At 42.6% G+C, this 19,136-nt stretch overlaps 1 protein-coding gene across 9 annotated transcripts in view; it reads right to left on the minus strand.

Moving 5' to 3' along the window:
- Positions 1-19,136, minus strand: part of dcun1d4 (DCN1, defective in cullin neddylation 1, domain containing 4 (S. cerevisiae)) — a 115,418-nt gene that overhangs the window by 25,429 nt on the left and 70,853 nt on the right. For all 9 annotated transcript variants that reach the window (XR_011588954.1, XR_011588953.1, XM_070870074.1 and 6 more), the window contains one exon: positions 10,506-10,614. Coding sequence is in view for 7 of the 9 variants with exons in the window: in XM_070870074.1 (XP_070726175.1) it covers positions 10,506-10,614 (109 nt within the window). In the remaining 2 variants the exon portion in view is untranslated. The remainder of the gene's footprint in view (positions 1-10,505; positions 10,615-19,136) is intronic.

Below are 19,136 nucleotides of genomic sequence, written 5' to 3' on the forward strand. Positions count from 1 at the left end.
AATTTACCCGGATGTTCTCTGCCTTTAGAAATTGGGATGTTAATCTTGACACTTATTTTATTTTAATGATAACTAATACTAACAGTTTCTGTTGAGTGAGTTTGGTTTAGGCTATAGGATTTCTTCAGCCTTACCAGCAGAAATCTGAAACAGGATTTACTATCTGCAACATTTTGGACTTCAAGTAGTTCGATGGCCATTTAACTATTAAAAGTAATAGCCAAAAATGTTTATCGTGATCTTAATAGTAAGAAATAAATTAAGCATAGCAGTGAAATTGCACAGCCAGACAACAATGTTCCTCTGATTTAAAAAAATATGATCTCAAATTTGGTTTGTAATTAACACCAGAGTTCGGAAACTAGAAAAAGATTAAACTACAATTCAAGTTTTACAAATTGTATGCACCATCTATTTATGTAGGTTGCATTAAAAACTGTGCGGCAATAATGCATTAACATTTGCAAAATGTGGGAAGATGGTGTGTGATCAAAGGTCATGTGACTGAAAGTCACATGTTCAGACCTCGAGGAATACGTTAAACCAGAATTGGCAACCCGAGCTCAGATGGAACTTGTAGAAGTTCAGAACTAATAGAGGGATGGAGTACAAAAGCAGGGAGGTCCTGCTGCAACTGTATAGGGTATTGGTGAGGCCGCACCTGGAGTACTGCGTGCAGCTTTGGTCACCTTACTTAAGGAAGGATATACTGGCTTTGGAGGGGGTACAGAGACGATTCACTAGGCTGATTCCGGAGGTGAGGGGGTTACCTTACGATGATAGATTGAGTAGACTGGGTCTTTACTCATTGGAGTTCAGAAGGATGAGGGGTGATCTTATAGAAACATTTAAAATAATGAAAGGGATGGACAAGATAGAGGCAGAGAGGTTGTTTCCACTGGTCGGGGAGACTAGAACAAGGGGGCACAGCCTCAAAATACGGGGGAGACAATTTAAAACCGAGTTGAGAAGGAATTTCTTCTCCCAGAGAGTTGTGAATCTGTGGAATTCTCTGCCTAAGGAAGCAGTTGAGGCTAGCTCATTGAATGTATTCAAGTCACAGATAGATAGATTTTTAACCAATAAGGAAATTAAGGGTTAGGGGGAGCAGGCGGGTAAGTGGAGCTGAGTCCATGGCCAGATCAGCCATGATCTTGTTGAATGGCGGAGCAGGCTCGAGGGACTAGATGGCCTACTCTTGTTCCTAATTCTTATGTTCTTATGTTCGAACAAGCGAACAGGTACTATACTGGAAGTGTATTAGGACTATTAAGTCGTGGGAAATAAATTGAGGGCAAGATCTGTAGGCAATTTAGAGAGGTTTACAGTAGTAATCATTGTGGATTAAGTTAAATTAGGACGAGACAAATTTGTGGTCTAAATGGAGAGGAAATGCATTCACAACTAGAAAGATAATGAAGGAAAAAAGGTAGATGTGACCTTATTAATTAAAGACATGATTACAGTCATAGGCCCCAAGTTTCGGCCCGCGCCGAAAACGGCGCACCTCCGAGATGAATGCCTGTTCTTCGCGCCTAAAAGTGCGCTCCTTGGAGCTCGATCTCAGCTTGGCACGGCGCGCTCTTCACAGCGGGGGGCGGAGCCAAACACTCGCGCCGATTCTGTAAGTAGTGGGGGGGGCGGGTCCAATTTAAATGAGCCAACGTGGTGCCGGCAACCCTGCGCGTGCGCGTTGGAGCGTGCGTGCACGCACAGTGTCAAACAAACATTGGCACTCGGCCATTTTTAAAAGGACTCGGCTGCCGTCGAGCCACTGACGCCGCCCCTTAAGCGTGGCCGAATGGCCTCAACCCCCTTGAAAAGCTGCGTGCGTCTGGTGTTGATCCTTCGGCTGCCGGCCAGCCACTGACGCCGCTCCTATCCCATGGCCGAATGGCCTCAACCCCCTTGAAAAGCTGCGTGCCTCCGGTGATGATCCTTCGGCTGCCGGCCAGCCACCAACAGAATGAAGGCCTGCCTGCAGCATAGCAGCTCAGCTCGAAGGCTGCTTGCTGCCGCTGTTGCGGCTGCCGTCGAGACACTGACGCCACACCCCTGCCTGTCTCCAACATGAAAGGCCTGCCTGAAGCACAGCAGCTCGAAGGCTGCTGCTGTTTCACACAGATAGGAACATGGTTTATTTAATCTTTTCTTTGCTTATAAATTTTTATTCAGGTTGGATTTATTTGTATAATATTTGTATAAGTATAACTAAGGATTGATTGTAGAATTTAATGCCTTCCCTTCCCCCACCTCGTTCCCTATGCCTAATTTGTAACCTACGCCTGATTTTCTAAAGTGTCGACAAGGTTTTTTCGAGCGTACAAAAATCTTCACTTACTCCATTCTAGGTTAGTTTGGAGTAAGTTTTCACTGACGAAACTTTGAAAACAGGCGTAAGTGGCCAGACACGCCCCCTTTTGAAAAATAAATTCTGTTCCAAAGTGAAACTGTTCTAACTGACTAGAACTGGAGCAAACTAAATGCCGAGAATTTGAATTTCTAAGATACTCCGTTCTACACCAGTTGCTCCAAAAAATCAGGAGCAACTGAGGCCGAAACTTGGGCCCATAGAAAGGAAAGTTTTTAATTCTGAGTCTTTCCAGGTAGAATTAATAAAAGGGGATCCATTGCCATAGTGGGAGTGAACTACAAAATCATCAAAGAGTGGGAGAGAAATTGATAATACAATTTGTTGGCAATTTAGAGAGGTTTGTAATAATGAGAGCTATAATTAAGTGGGGAACTTAAATTATCCTTGCACGGACTGGACTTTCAAAATGGGGTGGAGTTCTTGGAATGCATCCAGGATTGTTTTCTTATTTAGTATGCTGCATGACCAAGGAAGAATGCAGTGTTAGATCAGATTCTAAGTTAAAAAGCAAAAGTAAGCAACTATGAGGTTGGAGAACATTTGGTAAATGATGACCAAAACTAAATCACAACAAAAATAGATTGAAAATTAACTAGTTTCCAAGTGATGAGAGAGATCTTAAAGCAGTTAAATTGGTTGGAAAATGGTACAGATCAAACAACAGAATAGCAGTGGGAGATATTTAAATAGCAGATGCAACATAATGCAGAAGTGTTAAAGTGATTTATTTTGGTAGAAAAAAATGAGGCAAAATAAACTAAATGGTACAATTTTAAAGGAGGTGCAGGAACAGAGAGACCTGCGGATGCACGTACACAAATTTTTGAAGGTGACAGAACAAGTTGAGAAGGTGTTGGAAAAATTCTTATGGGATCCTTGGTTTTATAAACAGAAGCAGTGTACAAAGTTAGAAAGTTATGGTAAACCTTTATAAGACACCGGTTAAACCTCAGCTGGAGTATTATGTTCAATTCTGGACACCACACTTTTGGAAGGATGTCAAAACCTTAGAGAGGATCCAGAGAAGATTTACAAGAATGATACCAGGGATGGAGGACTTCAATTAAGAGGACGAGAGATGTTGGGGTTGTTCTCCTTCAAGCAGAAAAGGTTAAGGGAAGATTTAATAGGTGTTCAAAATCATGAACAGTTTATATAAAGTAAATAAGGAGGAAACTGTTTCCAGTGGCAGAAAGATCAACAGGAACAAGATGATTTATATAGCGCCTTTAACATAGTAAAACGTCCCAAAACACTTCACAGGAGTGCTATCAAACAAAATTTTACACCGAGCCACATATGGAGATTTTAAGACAGATGACTTAAAGCTTGGTCAAAAGAGGTAGGTTTTAAAGAGCCGATTAAGGAAGAGCGGCAGAGAGTTTAGGTAGAGAATTCCAGAGCTTAGAGGCTAAGTTACTGAAGGCACGATCGCCAATAGTGGAGCAAGTAAAATTGGGGACATGCAAGAGGCCAGAATTGGAGGAGCGCACAGATCTCCAAGGCTTCTCGGGCTAGAGGAAGTTACAGAAAGAGAGAGGGGGGAGGCCATGGAGGGATTTGAAAACCAGGATGAGAATTTTAAAATTGAGGCGTTGCCAGACCGGGAGCCAATGTAGGTCAACGAACACAGTGATGAGCAATGCTCCCGCAAATTTTTGTTTTTGTGCGGTACCTTAAAATTTGCTGTGTGGTTGCACACGTACATTATCTTTGAGGAGAGCGCTTATGTGCAGTCTGCGTGGTACCCTCTCAATTGCTGTGCACGTGCACGCAGCTTAGAGGGAACATTGGTGACGGGTGAACAGGATGTGGTGCGAGTTAGGATATGGGCAACAGAGTAGTTTTGGATAAGCTCAAGTTTATGTAGGGTGGGAGATGGGAGGCTAGCAGAGCATTGGAATAGTCAAGTCTAGAGGTAACAAAGGCATGGATGAGGGTTTCAGCAGCAGATGAGCTGAGGCAGGAGAGAATTACGGAGGTGGAAGTAGGTTGTCCAGGTGATGGAGCAGATTTGCGATCAGCAGCTCATCTCAGGGTAACCAGAGGACACAGATTTAAGGTAACTGGCAAATGAACCAAAAGTGATGAGGGAAATAACATTTACGCAGCGAGTTATGATGATCTAGAATGCACTGCCTGAAAGAGTGGTGAAAGCAGATTCGATAATAACTTTCAAAAGGAAATTGGATAAATACTTGAAGGGAAAAAATTTACAGGGCTATGTGGAAAGGGCACAGGAATGGGACTAATTGGATCCCAAAAAGTTAGTTTGCAGGTGCAGCAGGTAATCAGGAAGGCGAATGCAATGTTGGCCTTCATTGTGAGAGGGATGGAGTACAAAAGCAGGGAGGTCCTGCTGCAACTATATAGGGTATTGGTGAGGCCACACCTGGAGTACTGCGTGCAGTTTTGGTCACCTTACTTAAGGAAGGATATACTAGCTTTGGAGGGGGTACAGAGACGATTCACTAGGCTGATTCCGGAGGTGAGGGGGTTACCTTATGATGATAGATTGAGTAGACTGGGTCTTTACTCGTTGGAGTTCAGAAGGATGAGGGGGTGATCTTATAGAAACATTTAAAATAATGAAAGGGATAGACAAGATAGAGGTAGAGAGGTGGTTTCCGCTGGTAGGGGAGACTAGAACTAGGGGGCACAGCCTCAAAATACGGGGGAGCCAATTTAAAACAGAGTTGAGAAGGAACTTCTTCTCCCAGAGAGTTGTGAATCTGTGGAATTCGCTGCCCAAGGAAGCAGTTGAGGCTAGCTCATTGAATGTATTCAAATCACAGATAGATAGATTTTTAACCAATAAGGGAATTAAGGGTTACGGGGAGCGGACGGGTAAGTGGAGCTGAGTCCACGGCCAGATCAGCCATGATTTTGTTGAATGGCGGAGCAGGCTCGAGGGGCTAGATAGCCTACTCCTGTTCCTAATTCTTATGTAAGCTCTTTCAAAGAGCCGAGAAGATGGACAGATAGCCTCCTTCAGTGACAAAATGATTTATTCTATGATTCTATAAATGAGTGTTATAACAGAAATTAGGTTAGGAAAGGGCTAATGATAGACAATAGAAGAAAACATGTATAAAAATACAGGGAAGCAAAGTGAGATCAGGAAAGTTAAGAGGGAGCATGAAAGAAAACTGGCAGTCAACAAAGAGAAAAATGGAGATTTATCACATAAGGAAGTAAAATAGTCAAAATTATGGGTGGGACCAGAGATGAAAGTGGCCACATTATAATTGAATAGCAGAAATGTTTAATTACTTTTTCTGTTTTTACATTGGAAGATAAGAGTAGGATTGTAGAAGCAGCTGAGGGGGCTGTGGAAGAGCAACTGATGGAGACAAATTATTTAGAAGGATTAGGGATTAAGAAAAACACGAAATTAATGGCAGCTAAAGTAGAAAAGTCACCAGATACAAACAGTATTTATCCCAGAATACTGAAGGAGATTAGTTATAGCGGGGTCACGAACTGGAATTTTCCCAAAGGTCCATGGAACTGAGAATTGCGTCAAAGGACGGGAGAGTTGCCAAATACTACATCTCTGCTCAAGAAAGGGGTAAAAGGAGATGCCAGGAAATTATAGGTCAGTTAGTCTGACCTCATTTGTGAGTAAACTTCTATGGGGTCATTTTTACTTTTGGTCAGGGGTAAAACTAACAATAGTGGATTGGTCGCTGGTTATATACCCTGCCCGATTTTCCGATGTGTAATTTCTACAAGACATTTGTTAGGCCACAGTTAGAGTGCCTGTATTGTGTGCCGTTCTGGGCATCCATTATAAGATGAATACTAAAACCCATGGAAAAGATGCATGAAATTTAACTAGAATACAAACCAGGAATGAGGTTGTTATAAAGAAAGGCATATAAAAGTGTTCTCCTTCTACTAGAACAGAGAAGGTGAAGGGGGATATAATTGAGGTTTTGAGGGCAAGAAGGATGAGAGGGTAAAAAGGGTAAGTAGTAGTGAGTGAAAAATTGTTTGATGATTGACAAATCAGTCACAAGGAGCATAGATTCATCACTCGAAAAGCCAAAAAGGAAGTTTTAAAAAATTCCAGAGGGTCATTAGGACATGGAATATTTTACCACAAATGGCTTTTGAGGTCGAGACTATAGCATTATTTAAAGGAAAATTGGATAAGCATTGGTAAAGGAAGAATACAAAAAGGGTAAGGAGCAAGAAACTTTAATTCGTATAATTAGCTCCATTTGAAAAAAGCATCACTGCCACTTGCTCAATGGGTAAAATGGTGTCCTTCCATACTGTAATTTAATGACTCTATAAAGGGGACTAAAATCTAAGTACTTTGCATGCTGACAGCAGTGACTATTACACATTAAGCCTGACCATTGTGCTCCCCAATCTTCTAGTGGTGAATTTGTGTCACAATTTTCTGGTAAAATAATTAGACTATGACACAGCAATTACAGTGCCTAATCACGAGTGGCATGGCCAATAGATAGTTAACAATTTATTTTTTGTTGATTTTTAAAATTTATATCCAGCAGCAAATTACTATACAATATAAATAGGAATAAATATTGGCATAAGACTAGAACACATTTTTGCAACCAGTAATTCCATCTGGATATTTTTTAAATGGGCTGTTGTTTATAAAGTAAATTTAGTACATGGTTGCTTTACTATAGTATTCTAAATAATAATACAGGGGTTAGAAATTCAATATATGTATGAATGAATTGAGTTAGGTGTATCCTTTCATTACATACAACTCCTCAGAGACAATTTCAGTGTTTCAAGGATTATCCTAGTTTTTTTTTATTACAGTATCTGGCAGTGAGAAATATGTATAAATAACATTAGCAACACTGCTTTGATCAATCTGAAAAAATTGAGAATTCAGATGGCAACTGTATTATAATGTCCAGAGGCAATATTGATTCTTTTAAACATGCTAGGATTCCTGTATGCTCAGCTCACCGGCGTAATGATCTAAATGGCAGTGACGATCTCAGGTGGCTAATTCAGAAAATGCAATCTCACCATTGGTTTTAATTTTGGGGGGGGGGGGGGGGTGGGGGGCGGGCGGACTATAATTAGTTGTGCAACTGTTTCAACGAAGGGTACGGCAGAGCGGAGCAAAAATCTGAGCTAATGAAGGAGTGACATAAGCATAGAAACACAGAAATTTACAGCGCACGAGTCCATTTCAGCCCATCGTGTCTGGACCGGCCAACAAAGGGCCCTCTGTCAGTAGCCCTGAAGGTTGCATATAAACCTAGGACAATGAACAATGGCGGAAAGGTAACGAGCACCCAGCCCAACCAGTTCGCCCACCACAACTGCGACACCTCTTACACAAACATTCTACACTCCATCCCAACCGGAGCCATGTGATCTCCTGGGAGAGACAAAAACCAGATAAAAACCCAGGCCCATTGGGGAAAAAACCCAATCTGGAAAAATTCCTCTCCGACCCATCCAGGCGATCAAAACTAGTCCAGGAGATCACCCTGGACGTATTCGATTCCCTGCAGTACTTACCATCGTATCTGCGCCAGCCAACAAGAGGTTATCCAGTCTAATCCCAATTACCAGCTCTAGGTCCTTAACCCTGCAGGTTACGGCACTTCAAGTGCCCATCCAAGCATCTTTTAATTGTGGTGAGGGTTTCTGAATCCACCACCCTTCCAGGCAGAGAGTTCCAGACCCCCACAACCCTCTGCGTGAAGAAGTCCCCCCTCAAATCCCCTCTGAATCTTCCACCAACCATCTTAAAACTATGCCACCTCGTAATTAATCCCTCCACCAATGGAAATAGGCCCTTGCTATCCACTTTAGCCAGGCCCCTCAAAATGTTAAACCCCTCAATGATGTCTCCTCTCAACCTCCTCTGTTCCAATGAGAACAAATCTAGCCTATCCAATCTGTCCTCATAGCCAAGATTCTCCAGTCCAGGCAGCATCCTAGTAAATCTCCTCTGCACCCTCTCTAGTGCAATCACATCTTTCCTATAATACGTTGACCAGAACTGCACGCAGTACTCCAGCTGTGGCCTAACCAGAGTATTATACAATTTAAAGCATAACCTCCCTGCTCTTGTATTCTGTGTCTCGGCCAATAGAGGCAAGCATTACGTATGCCTTCTTAACCACCTTATCCACTTGGTCTGCTACTTTCTGGGATCTGTGGACAAGCACTCTAAGGTCCCTTTGTTCATCTACACTATTAAGTGGCCTACCACTTAATGTGTATACCCTTTCCTTATTAGCCCTCCAAAAGTGCATTACCTCAGGCTTCTCTGAATTACATTCCATTTGCACTGCTCTGCCCACCTAATCAGTAGATTGATATCCTGCAGTTCATGACTTTCCTCTTCATTATCAACCACACAGCCAATTTTAGTGTCATCTGCAAACTTCTTAATCATACTCCCTCTATTCAAATCTAAATCGTTGATATATATACACACCACAAAAAGCAAGGGACCCAGTACTGAGCCCTGCGGAACCCCACTGGAAACATCCTTCCAGTCACACAAACATCCATCAACCATTACCCTTTACTTCCTACCTCTAAGCCTATTTTGGATCCAACTAGCCACTTTGCCCTGGATCCCATGGGCTTTACCCTTCGTGACCAGTCTACCATGTGGGACCTTATCAAAAGCTTTGCTAAAGTCCATATACCTCATTGTACGCACCACCCTCATCGACCCTCTTGGTTACCTCCTCAAAAAATTCAATCAGGTTAGTCAAACATGATATTCCCTTAACAAATCTGCGCTGACGGTCCCTAATTAATCCTTGCCTTTCCAAATGTAGATTTATCCTGTCTTTCAGGATTTTTTCCAAGAATTTTCCTACCTGAGGGTAGGCTGATAGGTCTGTAATTACTTGGCCGATCCCTTTCTCCCTTCTTAAACAAGGGTACCATAGTCCTCAAGTCCTCCGGCACCATGCCCAAATCCAAAGAGGAGTGGAAAATGATGGTCAAGGTCTCTGCTATTTCCTCTTTTACTTTGCTCAACAGCCTGCGATGCATTTCATCTGGGCCTGGGGACTTAACTTTCAAAGCTGCCAAATCCCTTAATACCTCCTCTCTCACTATGTTTATTTCATCCAGAATTTCACACTCCTCCTCAATGGCAGTATCTGCATTGCCTCTTTCCTTTGTGAAAACAGATGCAAAGTATTCATTAATAAGCAGTGGTTGAAGTTACTGGCGCTATCATTTCCTGAGACTTTTGCGCCCTAAATCAGGGCCCACAACGTCCATACATCATTACAATGGCACATTCCAGGAAATTCTGGGCGAGTTTCTTTAAAAAACTGATTTTGTTTGAATTTACCTATGTTTTTGGAGTTCAATTTTCCCCCCACTGATTTTTAAGGATTCTGTGACAATGTTTCTATATTTGGTATTAAGAAGTGTTAGCCCTTAATAACGTGCGATTTGAACACGAGGTTTGAGTTTGTCAATTCCCCTGCTCAATTTTGGGTAAAGTTTTTGTTGCTACAAAAAAAAGACAGACAGACAAGAGCTCTAGGTCTCAGAGGAAACTTGTTGCTTTCAATACAAGGAGTGGAGAGGCATCAGGAAGGACCAGTGTCAAACCATAATAAAATCTCAGGAAGGAGGAAAAATTCTCACACCCTAAGTAAAGATATATCTAGCCTCTAATCACCACCTCACCCCACAGTTCAGCAATATTGCAAATAAGCTGCATGAGAATCACTGGGTGAATTTATATCCTAGTGTAAGGAGTGATACAGCGCCCCAGTAGGAATGCTCACCTACCGTACCACAAATTGTAAATAGTATAAGTCTCCAATTTCAAATATTTAAAACTTATAAATAGGTACAGAAACATTTCAAAACTATTGTAATTCAAAACAAAAGAATAATGATTCTGATTTTCAACAACAAACTATTCCAGTGCCCATTTTAGATAGGGAAGGCAACTTAAGTGGTTTGGTGAAGCATTAAAAGTTAATAAATAAATAACCCAAAGCTATTATTTTTTTCTACGAGGCAAAGGAGAAAGGTCTTTTGAGAAAAGTAAATGTCTATTAGCTATGACCTTATGGACACAAGTTTGGGTACTTTTGTTGCTTAAAATTTATGTTTTTCTTACAATAGAATCACTTACCCGTGCAAAATCAAATGCATATCTGTATATAAGTTTAAAATTTGTGGGCTCATTCAACAATGATCTCAAGTAATCTAGTGAATTTCTCAGTTTCTCTGTTGTGTCACATCTAAAATGGGAAAGAAAAATAAAATTGAAAAATAATATTCCACAGCACTTTGATAGCCCAAACCACATTAAGTTTTCAAACCAAATGAGGAACACATTAGCTTTTCAAAAATAAATGAGAGAGACAAACAAACAGAGTCAGAGACAAACAGAGAGAGTACAAGAAAGAGAGAGTGAATGTCTTTCAGAAAACTTAAGGATCTTATGTAAAATTAGGTTGAGTGGACTCAAAAATCACTAATGGATTCAATTTAGTATTGAGATGCATTAGGACCACACTGAGGAGGCCGAGTTGCACCTAAATCATACACTGAATCTTACAGTACATTACTGAGCATTCCTTTCCCACCATGAGAAATTTAAAATTCACCATTATCTAGCTTACTAGTTGTTCTACATTACATTTTTCTATTATTTTTACATAAATTCTCCCTCCCTTTCAAATTGTACTCACACATTAAAAGTCTACCAATTGCAACCTCAATTTCAGGTAATTATACTCTATCTGTGGCAATATCTGAAATACTTAAACAGCTGAATCTGGTTAACAGCAGTCTGAATCAGAATTTAAGTAATCTGCTAAGTAACACATTTTTGCAACCAATAATTCCATCTGAACATTTTAAAAATAGGCTGCTGTTTATAAAGTTTGAAACATAGTGACTTTTACTATAGTATTCTAAATAGGAAAATACTGGGAATATGAAGAATACGGTATATCCTTTAATCACGTGCAGCTCCTCCCAAGACAAACATTTCTGTAAAAAGACAGGGAAAATGCCAATTCTGTATGGAGTTCAACTCCAAAATGGACTATGGTCATCCCTTCCAACAGAGCAATACTGATTGGATTGTAATAAAATTATGACATCACAAGGATGGAGGACAATGATTGGTTCTTCCAGATTAACTGAATCACTGGACAGGAATGAATCTTAAAGGAAGCTGATAACTGATTTAATTTGCTCCAATTGCTGATTTTCTAATTTTAAACATAATTTATAATTATGGTATATATTATTTAAATTTGTTTAAATTATAATTAATTATTATACTGATTTTACTATTGTACACTCCTTATTGTATTATTTACAATGTAATTTGAATTAAAAACATTTTTTAAATTTTTTTTTTAAGTTTTTAATCTGCGTGCGCATTTTGGCTGCTGCTTCGGACCAGAGCCTTTAACCTCTTTTTATACTTCCTTCTCATGCCTTTTCTCTTTCCTTCAATGGTCAATATCGAACGTGTTGTAAAATTGTTGTGAAGCGCCTTGGGACATTTTACTACGTTAAAGGTGCTATATAAATAAAAGTTATTATTATTTGTTTTGTTCTTCTGGTTTAAACAAGTCAAAGACCAAAGTGTTATACAAATAAGATGCACAAACACCATGAAATAATGATGGAACACAGATTTATCTGGGGTAAAAGTATTACAAACAGTAGAAATACTAGTTTAAAAAAAAATTTCCACAAGGTTCAAACGCTCATACTACATTGGGGCTTGCATTCCTTGCACGAATTAAAAATATATGTTGGTCTCCATTATTGTTAGAAAACAAATAGTTTAAAGCTTCACCACACAAGTGAACTGCCGTTGAAATTTAATTTGGAAACAGTAGTTACTATTTCCAAATTAAAGTCTACCGTTGATTCAAAGTGACGACACATCAGAACCTGGCATAATTGTTGGAATTTTAGCAAAAATAATGTAAGAGTATGAAACTATGCACTTTTTATTTTAGAAAAGGTTTATTTAGACATCAATTGCACAAAGGAATGGGGTTAAACACAAGAGATTGAGCATTAAGTTAAATGTGAGAACTTTTAGCAAAATGTTGCCACTCAATCTCCAAATTATGTTCTAGCCCCAAAGCCCATCTTTTGTGAACTTATAAAAACAGATTTTTTTTTTTTCACTTCATTAACGCTCAAAAGACAGAGGGCTGGATTTTCGGCTTTTTGTGCTTTCGCTGGTTTCCGGGCGCAATGCAAAAACTTTGCGCCGGGTTAGCATTAGTGCCAGAGCGAGCAACTTTCACCAAATGAAAGTTCATGAGGAGCGTTAGCGTTAACTCCGTCGTTGCACCAAACAATGTGCGCGCCAGAGCCAAAAGCTCCGGCAATAAAAATAAAATTGGCCGTTCTGCGCATGCGCAAACTTTTTTTCTTTTCTTTTCTGGTCTGCTGTCCGATCGCAAACGCTAATGCAGGGCGCGGGCGCGCATGCACAGTACACCGGGGGCTGAAACAGCCATTTTATATTTCGATTTTGCTGGAGGACGAGGATTCGAAACAGCGTGCCAGGCGATTCGGCCATGAAGCTAATGAAGCTCTAGTGGGGGCTGTGGAAAGAAGATGGCAAGAGTTGAATCATAGGGGTGGATCTAGACCACTGCCATCCATTTTTAAAAGGATTTGGAAGGAAATCGCTGAAGAGGTCTCTGCCTCAGACACTTATCAGGACAGTAGCAAAAGATATTTCACAGAAACATAGAAATTAGGTGCAGGAGCAGGCCATTCGGCCCTTCGAGGCTGCACCGCCATTCAAGATCATGTCTGATCATTCAATCTCAGGACCCCTTTCCTGTTTTCTCTCCATACCCCTTGATCCCTTTGGCTGTACGGGCCATAATCTAACTCACTTTTGAATATATCTAATGAACTGGCCTCAACAACTTTCTGCGGTAGAGAATTCCACAGGTTAGCAACTCTGAGTGAAGAAGTTTTTCCTCATCTCGGTCCTAAATGGCTGACCCCTGGTTCTGGAACTCTCCAGCAACAGGAACATTCTTTCTGCCTCTAACCTGACCAATCCTGTCAGAATTTTATATGTTTCTATGAGAAACCCTCTCATTCTTGTAAACTCCAGTGGATACAAGCCAAGTTGATCCAGTCTCTCTTCATAGGTCAGTCCTGCCATCCCGGGAATCAGTCTGGTGAACCTTCGCTGCACTCCCTCAATAGCAAGAATGTCCTTCCTCAGATTAAGAGACCAAAACTGAACACAATATTCTAGGTTTGGCCTCACCAAGGCTCTGTACAACTGCAGTAAGACCTCCCTGCTCCTATACTCAAATCCTCTAACTATGAAGACCAACATGCTATTTGCCTTCTTCACCGCCTGCTGTACCTGCATGCCAACCTTCAATAACTGGTGTACCATGACACCCAGGTCTCGTTGCACCTCCCCTTTTCCGAATCTGTCACCATTCAGATAATAATCTGTCTTCCTGTTTTTGCCACCAAAGTGGATAACCTCACATTTATCCACATTATACTGCATCTGCCATGCATTTGCCCACTCACCTAAACTGTCCAAGTCACCCTGCAGCCTCTTAGCATCCTCCTCACAGCTCACACTGCCACCCAGCTTAATGTCATCTGCAAACTTGGCGATATTACATTTAATTCTTTCATCTAAATCATTGATGTATATTGTAAATAGCTGGGGACCCAGCACTGAACCCTGCGGCACCCCACTGGTCACTGCCTGCCATTCTGAAAAGGACCCGTTTATTCCGACTCTCTGCTTCCGGTCTGCCAACCAGTTTTCTACCCACATCAATACATTACCCCCAATACCATGTGCTTTAATTTTGCACACCAATCTCTTGTGTGGGACCTTGTCAAAAGCCTTTTGAAAGTCCAAATACACAACATCCACTGGTTCTCCCTTGTCCACTCTACTAGTTACATCCTCAAAAAATTCTAGAAGATTTGTCAAGCATGATTTCCCTTTCATAAATCCATGCTAACTTGGACTGATCCTGTCACTGCTTTCCAAATGCACTGCGATTTCATCTTTAATAATTGATTTCAACATTTTCCCCACCACCGATGTCAGGCTAACCAGTCTATAATTCCGTTTTCTCTCTCCCTCCTTTCTTAAAAAGTGGTGTTACATTAGCTACCCTCCAGTCCATAGGAACTGATCCAGAGTCAATAGAATGTTGGAAAATGATGACCAATGCATCCACTATTTCTAGGGCCACTTCCTTAAGTACTCTGGGATGCAGCCCATCAGGCCCTGGGGATTTATCAGCCTTTAATCCCATCAATTTCCACAACACAATTTCCTGACTAATAAGGATTTCCTTCAGTTCCTCCTGTTCGCTAGACCCTCGAACCCCTAGTATTTCCAGAAGGTTATTTGTGTCTTCCTCAGTGAAGACAGATCCAAAGTATTTGTTCAATTGGTCTGCCATTTTTGTTCCCCATTATAAATTCACCTGATTCTGACTGCAAAGGACCGACGTTGATCTTCACTAATCTTTTTCTCTTCACATATCTATGGAAGCTTTTGCAGTCAGTTTTTATGTTCCCAGCAAGCTTCCTCTCATACTCTATTTTCCCTCTCCTAATTAAACCCTTTGTCCTCCTCTGCTGAATTCTAAATTTCTCCCAGTCCTCAGGTTTGCTGCTTTTTTTGGCCAATTTATATGCCTCTTCCTTGGATTTAACACTATCCCTAATTTCCCTTGTTAGTCACGGTTGAGCTACCTGCCCAGTTTTATTTTTACTCCAGACAGGGATGTACAATTGTTGAAGTTCATCCATGTGATCTATAAATGTCTGCCATTACCTATCTACTGTCAACCCTTTAACTATCATTTGCCAGTCTATCTTAGCCAATTCATGTCTCATACCATCGAAGTTACCTTTCCTTAAATTCAGGACCTTAGTATCTGAATTAGCACTGTCACTCTCCATCTTAAAGAATTCTACCATATTATGGTCACTCTTCCCCAGGGGGCCTCGCACAACAAGATTGCTAATTAGTCCTTTCTCATTACACAACACCCAGTCTAATGATCTTTCAGGGGATTTTAAAGTGAGTACAATTTTAATTCACTCCATTACTTCAATTATAAATGTGACATTATTTGTTGTCATGTTGTTGGTGCCTCTGTGGGTTGCCTCCCAAAATGCATGACACATAGGGTGCCCAACTAAACCTACCTATTTGCCATGAATAATCTTTACACATTATTAAAATTGCTTTCTGAGATCTCTTAAGATGACTCCGCACTTCGATGCCCTCCTGATGAATCACGTGCAACATCCAAGGCCATTAAACAGAGGTACTGTATTACATTCAGACAGTATGGTATGTGCTTTGTTGGCGATCTGTACCAGAAGAACAGATGGATCCTCTTGTAACCATTCCCATTTTTATCTTTGCAGGCAAAGAAGTCACACAATCGCCGCGAGCAGGTGCGGACAGGCGGAGGTCTGCCTCAGACCCTGCCACTCACAGACGTCATGGAGAGTGTGGCAGGCCTCGACGTCTCAGGTCGGGCAACTGCCAGTGGAGGCGCTGACCCCCGCTCGGAAACTGAGGGCAAGTCCTGCACACTCCCTGGACTGGGTTAATGTCATGCAGTGTCTCTGGACTAGATATAATGGAGTAACGACAGTCCTTCAAAAGAGCAGGTGCTATGCAACCTTCATGTCACTCTGCCTCCTCCCCTGCTGCTAACCATTCGTCGGTTGCTTTCTACTTCCAGATGACCATTCACAGGTGTAGCATCCCTCAAGGGAACACTCCACATTAGGCCATCGTCTGGAGGTGGGGGAAACCGATGAGCCGATTCCGGTGTAGCTTCAATCTACCCCTGTTCCACCTTCGGCACTCCGCTCCTTGGAGGACGACGTGATGTTCTCAGAGTTTGACAACTCCGAGGCTCCTGGGACTAGTGGCGTGCAGCAACGCAGTGTTGGGGTCGAATCCCATATGCCATCTCTCCAGAAGGCGAGTCGGCAAAGTCGGTCTGCTGACAGACGTGGAACTGGACATGGTGGGAATGTCCAGAGAGAGCATCTAGGTCAGCCCTTTGATGTCTTGGGTAGAATTCCCGCGAGCATAGACAGTCTCAAAGCAACCATTACGGCGGTAGGGTCGCAGATGGTCTATGCGAGCCACGATACCTGCAAGGCCATCAGTACCCACAAGAGGCTGGTGGCCTCCAGCAATGACCATGGAGTCCCGGAGAGTGTGGTGCGAACTATTGCGGAATACGGCGCATCGCAGGCACAAGCTCTGCTTCAGCTTGGGCAGGTGATGCAGTCCATAAACCCTTCCGCCATACTCTCTGCGTTCCCCACAGTCGCACCCAAACCAAAACCACCAGTGATTGGCGACGCCGATGAATAGACTAGCCAGTCAGAAGCCGGGCCTTCCATGCCACGAGCTGTTCCAGTGCGTCCCCAGGCGGCGTGTCCATAGTCTCTCCCCAACATAGCTGAGCTCTGGCAACGTTGCTGCACGCCATCTTGGTGCCACTTTGGTTAGGAGCAGCAAGCAAGGGAGGGTGATAAGGGGAAGGGCGGCAAAAGCTCATGGGAAAAAATAGCTGGGCAGGATATTATGTTGATGCTGGATGCATTGTATTTTTAATGTCACACTATTATGTTGTTGATAATGTTGTTGAATGATCACACTGCTGGATGCAGCAATTTTATTTTGTGTTATTTTATTAAAGTTTCACAATGAAGGTTACATTACAAAGTTTAAAATGTTACAATGTTTTAATAAATGTTTTTGTTCATCTTAACCATTCCTGTGTAGCATCTCATTTGCAGAATAAGAGGGGGAATCGTCAACATGGTGGGTTAGAGTGGCCAGGCAATGCTCAAACGTGCCTTTCACTCTTCAAGCAAAGCATTCAATTAAGAGCTGCCGACATGATGTCTTTGCAGTGGCGAAATCTCAACGAGGCCTCCCCTGTGGTTATGGTGGGGGTGGTGGTGGCATGACATTAAGAATGAGAGGTGATCTTATCAAAACGTATAAGATTATGAGGGGGTTTGACAAGGTTGTTGCAGAGAGGATGTTTCCACTGATGGGGGAAGGCTAGAACTAGAGGGCACGATCTTCGATGAGGGGCTGCCCATTTAAAACAGAGATGAGGAGAAATTTCTTCTGAGGGTTGTAAATCTGTGGAATTTGCTGCCTCAGAGAGCTGTGGAAGCTGGGACATTGAATACATAATTTAAGAAAAAAAAGAGACAGTTTCTCAAACGATAAGGGGTTATGGAGAGCAGGCTGGGAAGTGGAGCCGAGTCCATGATCAGATCAGCCATGATCTTATTGAATGGCGGAGCAGGCTCGAGGGGCCGTATGGCCTACACTCCTGTTCCTATTTCTTATGGGTTCCTCGCCAGGCTCCTCTTCCTCGTCTTCCCCTCCCACGCCTCGCTCTCCCGAGGTGGTTCTGCAATCCCCATTGGCAATTCCTGTCCCCTCATGATGGCTAAGTTGTGTAGCATGCAGCACATCACAATGGACTCAGACCTGATGAGGGGAGTATTGCAGGCAGCCTCCAGAGTGGTCCAGGCATCGGAAGCACTGCTTGAGCACTCCAATTGTCAGTTCGACGATGTTGCTTGTGGCTCCATGGCTCTCATTATAGCGATGCTCGGCTTCTGTCGGAGGGTTCTGGAGCCGGGGGGGGGGGGGGGGGGGTGGGAGGGGCATGAGCCAGGTGGAAAGGCAAGATGAAAGTATCATGGACGCTCCCTGGATATTGGGCATTGACTGCCATGATGTGCTGAGTGTGGTCGCAGACGATCTATACATTCGTGGAGTGGAATCCCTTTCGGTTTCAGTAAACTTCTGCATTCTGTAAAGGTGCACGCTGGGCGATGTGCGTACAATCAAGGCCACCCTGAACCTTGGGGAAGCCAGAAAATTGTCCAAAATCTACAACCCTCTCATTTTGGGTCTCCTTGGTCATTGGGTAGTTTATGAAGTCCATTCTGCATGCGTACAGTGCATTAGTCACCTGGTGAATGCAGCAATGTGTAGCGAACTGCGAGGTGCAGTATACGTCCCCCGCTGATGCCTGAAAGTAGCTGAAAGCAGCTGAAAGCATAGAAGGCAAGTGCCACAGTCACCTTCACATCAATAGGCAGTGCAGTTCTGTTGCCACTGGTAGGCTGTAGGTCTGCCTGTATGAGCAGACATATCTCTGACCACCACTTTTCAGAAGCGCAGCCTTCTAACGCACTGTGCCTCAGAGAGCTGGAGGTATGAGCGATGCTCCCAGTAAACTTGTAGGGGGATAAGGCCTCCTGCCCATACGTCTGCGACCTCTTCGATTATGTTGCAAATGATCATCAATAAGCCTTCTTCTAGCTCGAAGCCATATGAATATAGCAGCCAGGATTACTGGCTCCCGACCTAGCATGGCCACCATCTTTTAAAATGTCCTTTATAAAACAAACTAGAAACTCACATAAACTTCACAATCAAAAGTATGCAGTAACGCAGCGTTCTTCTCCCAATGCTTTTAATCACTCACAGCTGCGACGTTCTCCTCAGTTTTCAATACAGCGCCTGGTGTGCCCTGGGTCAGACTGGTTTTTCTGGGTGGGTTCTCCTGCGGACGCTAAATCGGGTGAAATGCTCCAAAGTTTTACATCAAAAATGGTCAAAACAGTGGCGGGGCGCTTAGTTTTTGCGCCGCTGCAGAACCACTGGTGAAAATTCTGCCCGGGCACAAAATCTTGTGCATCT

Source organism: Pristiophorus japonicus, chromosome 2 (genome assembly GCF_044704955.1).
Source record: "Pristiophorus japonicus isolate sPriJap1 chromosome 2, sPriJap1.hap1, whole genome shotgun sequence".
Classification (NCBI taxonomy): Eukaryota; Metazoa; Chordata; class Chondrichthyes; family Pristiophoridae; genus Pristiophorus; species Pristiophorus japonicus.